Here is a 6061-nt window from a genome sequence, read left to right as displayed (position 1 = left end):
GAAGGACAGATGGTGGTGGACTTTGCTAAGAGGATGGAAATGGCTGTAGTTAACACCTATTTCCAGAAGAGGGAGGAACATACAGTTACATATAAGAGGAGTACGCAGGTAGACTACATTCTATTTAGACGAGGCAACCTGAGAGACATTAGTGAATGCAAAGTGGTGGTAGCAGAGGATTGGCTGTGGCGACCCCTAACAGGAACAGCTGAAAGAAGAAGAAGGAGTTTCTATCTAGTTTGTTCAACAGGATTTTAGAGAGTGAGAAGATGCTTGAGGAATGGAGGAGAAGTGTACTAGTGCCGATCTTTAAGAACAAGGGTGATGTGCAGAGGTGTAACAACTACAGAGGTATCAAGTTGATGAGCCACACAATGAAGCTATGGGGAAGAGTAATGGAAGCTAGGCTAAGAAAGGAAGTGGATATCTGTGAGCAGCAGTATGGCTTCATGCCCAGAAAGAGCACTACTGATGCCATTTTTGCTCTGAGAATGTTAATGGAGAAGTACAGAGCTGCATTGTGTCTTTGTGGATTTAGAGAAAGTGTATAACAGGGTGCTGAGAGAGGAGCTATGGTACTGTATGAGGATGTCAGGAGTGAGAGAGAAGTATGTCAGAGTAGTCCAGGATATGTATGAGAGGAGTACAACAGTAGTGAGATGTGCTGTAGGTCAGACAGAGGAGTTCAAGTTGGAGGTGGGGCTACATCAAAGATCAGCTTTGAGTCCCTTCTTATTTGCTATTGAGATGGAAAGGTTGACAGATCATGTCAGACAGGAATCTCCATGGACAATGATGCTTGCGGATGACATTGTGCTCTGTAGTGAGAGCAGAGAGCCGGTGGAGGAACACCTGGAAAGGTGGAGGTCTGCTCTGGAAAGAAGAGGAATGAAAGTCTCTCATAGTTAAACAGAATACATATGTGTGAACGAGAGGGAGGGAGGTCAAGATGGTGCAGGAGTTTTAAATATTTGGGGTCAACATTCCAGTGTGACAGGGAGTGTGGGAAAGAGGTGAAGAGGCGAGTGCAGGCAGGTTGGAGTGGGTGGAGGATAAGGATAATCACCTTTATTGGCCAAGTATGTTACACACAAGGAATTTGTTTCCGGTACAGAACCGATGGCAGCCATCTGTGGCACCACCTCAACCAATGGCTCTAACTATCTGGGGCAACAGGGGGTTTCAGTGTCTTGCCCAAGGACACTTTGACACGTGGACTACTGGCACCGAGATTCGAACCTTCAACCTTCTGGTTGGGAGACGACTGCGCTACACACCACTGTCGCCTCCCCAAAACCACGATTCCCTGACTGGGAATCGAATCCGGGCCGCAGCAACAAGAGCGCCAAATCCTAACCACTAGACCACCAGGGACCATGTAAAAAGAAAGGTGTCAGGAGTGTTGTGTGACAGAAGAGTGTCAGCAAGAATCAAAGGAAAGGTGTACAAGACAGTAGTGAGACCAGCTATACTGTATGGGTTAGAGACTGTAGCAGTGAGGAAAAGACAAGAGGCAGAGATGGCGGTAGCAGAGATGAGGATGTTGAGGTTCTCTTGGATTAGGAATGAGCACATCAGAGGGACAGCTCAGGTCGGCTGTTTTGGGGACAAGGTCAGAGAGGCCAGATTGAGATGGTTTGGACATATGCAGAGGAGGGATAGTGGTTATATTGGTAGAAGGATGTTGGAGATGGAGCTACCAGGCAAGAGGTCAAGAGGAAGGCCAAAGAGGAAATATATGGATGTGCTAAAAGAGGACATGAAGTGGTGTGAGAGTAGAGGATACCGAGGATAGAATTAGGTGGAAACAGATGATTCGCTGTGGCGACCCCTAACGGGAACAGCCGAAAGAAGAAGAAGATTATAAAAAAGGCCAGTGATTGTGTCAGAGAGCTACAGTTTGATTGCCTGCATCTGTATTAGATAATGAATACAGTGCCTTGCAAAAGTATTCGGCCCCCTTGAACTTTGCGACCTTTTGCCACATTTCAGGCTTCAAACATAAAGATATAAAACTGTAATTTTTTGTGAAGAATCAACAACAAGTGGGACACAATCATGAAGTGGAACGAAATTTATTGGATATTTCAAACTTTTTTAACAAATAAAAAACTGAAAAATTGGGCGTGCAAAATTATTCAGCCCCTTTACTTTCAGTGCAGCAAACTCTCTCCAGAAGTTCAGTGAGGATCTCTGAATGATCCAATGTTGACCTAAATGACTAATGATGATAAATAGAATCCACCTGTGTGTAATCAAGTCTCCGTATAAATGCACCTGCACTGTGATAGTCTCAGAGGTCCGTTTAAAGCGCAGAGAGCATCATGAAGAACAAGGAACACACCAGGCAGGTCCGAGATACTGTTGTGGAGAAGTTTAAAGCCGGATTTGGATACAAAAAGATTTCCCAAGCTTTAAACATCCCAAGGAGCACTGTGCAAGTGATAATATTGAAATGGAAGGAGTATCAGACCACTGCAAATCTACCAAGACCTGGCTGTCCCTCTAAACTTTCAGCTCATACAAGGAGAAGACTGATCAGAGATGCAGCCAAGAGGCCCATGATCACTCTGGATGAACTGCAGAGATCTACAGCTGAGGTGGGAGACTCTGTCCATAGGACAACAGTCAGTCGTATACTGCACAAATCTGGCCTTTATGGAAGAGTGGCAAGAAGAAAGCCATTTCTTAAAGATATCCATAAAAAGTGTCGTTTAAAGTTTGCCACAAGCCACCTGGGAGACACACCAAACATGTGGAAGAAGGTGCTCTGGTCAGATGAAACCAAAATTGAACTTTTTGGCAACAATGCAAAACGTTATGTTTGGCGTAAAAGCAACACAGCTCATCACCCTGAACACACCATCCCCACTGTCAAACATGGTGGTGGCAGCATCATGGTTTGGGCCTGCTTTTCTTCAGCAGGGACAGGGAAGATGGTTCAAATTGATGGGAAGATGGATGGAGCCAAATACAGGACCATTCTGGAAGGAAACCTGATGGAGTCTGCAAAAGACCTGAGACTGGGACGGAGATTTGTCTTCCAACAAGACAATGATCCAAAACATAAAGCAAAATCTACAATGGAATGGTTCACAAATAAACATATCCAGGTGTTAGAATGGCCAAGTCAAAGTCCAGACCTGAATCCAATCGAGAATCTGTGGAAAGAACTGAAAACTGCTGTTCACAAACGCTCTCTATCCAACCTCACTGAGCTCGAGCTGTTTTGCAAGGCGGAATGGGCAAAAATTTCAGTCTCTTGATGTGCAAAACTGATAGAGACATACCCCAAGTGACTTACAGCTGTAATCGCAGCAAAAGGTGGCGCTACAAAGTATTAACTTAAGGGGGCTGAATAATTTTGCATGCCCAATTTTTCAGTTTTTTATTTGTTAAAAACGTTTGAAATATCCAATAAATTTCGTTCCACTTCATGATTGTGTCCCACTTGTTGTTGATTCTTCCCAAAAAATTACAGTTTTATATCTTTATGTTTGAAGCCTGAAATGTGGCAAAAGGTCGCAAAGTTCAAGGGGGCCGAATACTTTCGCAAGGCACTGTACATAGCACACAGTTATGGACTCCTCCAGGGTTTATGATGTGCATGAGAAATATATTTTTCAAACTTTGTAGATCAAGTGTACACGTTATTTATTTTTGCTTGTTTTCCAGCTGTTATTTTTTTATGTGATTATGAACAGGAACTTCAGTTCTTCTATCCAGCAGTGGACATTACTGCTAGGAAGTCTGAGCATTTTTAGATACTTTATGGCTGACTTCAGTAGGCCATCTGCTCATACTGTAACAGGATTCACTTTATCTCAGCAATGACTGCACCAGGTGCTGACATTTCCCATATACATTAGGACATACCCTTATAGCAAACATGATATGCATAGGTTACCTATAAGGTGACACTTTCTTAAAGGGATAAGCTGAGCCTTTAATACTCTGGAACCTTGTGTAGCAGGTTATGTTAACTATCTTCTGTTTGCAATGGTCTCATGTTTTCTCAGTTATTTTGCTCCACTATTTTTCTTGCAGGTGGCTTGTGAATGGCACTGACGTCCCACTTGGTTTGGACCTCCGTTACACCCTGGTGGCTGGCAACCTGGTTATCAGCAGCCCCGAGTCTGTTCGAGACACAGGCTCATACCAGTGTTTGGCCATAAACCGCTGTGGAACCATCATTAGTAGAGCAGCTAACCTCAAATTTGGCTGTGAGTGAACAAAGGTCTTTCAGTCTCTTTGGCTGGGTTACTGTGGCAAAGATAAAAGGCATTGGACAAACATTGGTTCACAGGATTTTTTTTACTCTATCATCAAATATCCTTTGGTTACCGACAAGTATGTATTATTTGATTCTTCTTTTGTGATGTTTACTGTATGTGATTGTAATCATTTTTTGCATTTCCTTCTCTTTTTTTCTTTTGCATTTTTCCTCAGACCTCCATGACTTTTCTCCAGACAGCAGGAGACCTCAGACGGCATATGAGGGCACAGGAACATTCCTGGCCTGCCAGCCACCTCCACATTACCCAGGTGTCCACTCTACCTAAGGCTTGCTGAAAAACTTTGCTAGGTTTTTTTTTTAGAATTATAAACACATATGGTGAAAGTACACGCATTTGTTACTCAAGTAGAAGTAAAAATACGACGCTAATACAGGTAGAAGTATTGATTCAAACCCTTTACAGTCTCTGAAATGTACTCAAAGTATAAAAGTAAAAGTGGTCCTTCAAAGTCCTTCCTTTTACAAGCTGTTTCTGTGCAAACCTAACTGAGCCTCACATCATATTAGAATCAGAATCAGAATCAGAACCTGCTTTATTGGCCAGGTGTGTTGGACACACGAGGAATTTGACTCTGGTACATTGGCTCTCAATGTGCGAACAGTAAACCAGCATAAGGCTGTGTAATATAACAAAATTAAGCAGTATTTACAAGCAACAGAAAGTGCAAACAATGCAGAATAAGCAGTATGAATAGACACTAACAATGCAGACAACAAAGGAATGTTCTTTGAAATGAGATAATTAGGGATAAAAATAGAGTACTTAAAACACAGTACTAGAGACCTGTACGAGTCTGTACAATTTATATATATATACAGGTATTGCACTGAGGGTTATTGTCCAATCATATGGTCATTGGTTAACTGTCCCTGTGCCTGGTTGTCTTGGTGCACAGTGACCTGTAGTGCCGTCCAGAGGGGAGGAGTTCAAACAGATTGTGTCCTGGGTGTGAGGGGTCAGCAGTGATCCTCTCTGCCCTCCTTTTGACCCATGTGGTGTACAGGTCCTCCATGGGGGGCAGGCTCACACCAATGATCTTTTCTGCAGTCCTGACTGTCCGCTGAAGTCTGTACTTGTCCTCTTTGGTTGCTGAGCCAAACCAGACAGCAATGGAGGTGCAGAGAACAAACTCAATGATTCCTCTGTAGAACTGTATCAGCAGCTCCTGGCGCAGGCCGAACTTCTTGAGCTGGTGCAGGAAGTACATCCTCTGGTGATGGTCCTGATGTGGGACGTCCACTTCAGGTCCTGGGAGATAGTGGAGCCCAAGAACTTGTAGGACTTTACTACTGATACAGTGCTGCCAAGTATGACGAGGGGGGCTCTTCCTGAAGTCCACTGTCATCTCCACTGTTTTGAGCGTGTTCAGCTTCAGGTTGTTGTGGCTACACCACAGGACCAGCTGCTCAACCTCCCATCTGTCGGTTGACTTGTCATCGTCCCGGATGAGACCAATGACCGTTGTATCATCAGCAAACTTTAGGAGCTTGACAGAGGGATCCTTCGCGATGCCGTTGTTGGTGTAGAGTGAGAACAGTAGAGGGGAGAGCATACATCCCTGGGGGGCGCCTGTGCTTATTGTCCGGGTGCTGGATGTGGTTTTGCCCAGCCTCACCTGCTGCTCCCTGTCCGTCAGAAAGCTCGTAATCCATTGACAGGTGGGGGCAGGCACAGTGAGCTGGGTCAGTTTGGAGTGGAGGATGTCTGGGATTATGGTGTTGAACGCTGAGCTGAAGTCCACAAAGAGGGCCCGTGCATAGGTC

General features: G+C 44.4%; 1 protein-coding gene across 2 annotated transcripts in view; it reads left to right on the top strand.

The window, feature by feature from the left end:
• The window catches only part of cntn2 (contactin 2), a 140469-nt gene that overhangs the window by 57663 nt on the left and 76745 nt on the right, over positions 1-6061 (top strand). For both annotated transcript variants that reach the window (XM_020617884.1, XM_020617883.1), the window contains exons 4-5: positions 4048-4223; positions 4450-4545. In XM_020617884.1, coding sequence (XP_020473540.1) covers positions 4048-4223; positions 4450-4545 — 272 coding nt within the window. The remainder of the gene's footprint in view (positions 1-4047; positions 4224-4449; positions 4546-6061) is intronic.

The sequence above is a fragment of the Monopterus albus genome, unplaced genomic scaffold, assembly GCF_001952655.1.
Source record: "Monopterus albus unplaced genomic scaffold, M_albus_1.0 scaffold196.1, whole genome shotgun sequence".
NCBI classification, from domain to species: Eukaryota; Metazoa; Chordata; class Actinopteri; order Synbranchiformes; family Synbranchidae; genus Monopterus; species Monopterus albus.
The sequence above is the reverse complement of the archived record's forward strand: the minus strand, read 5'-3'. Positions and strand labels throughout refer to the sequence as shown.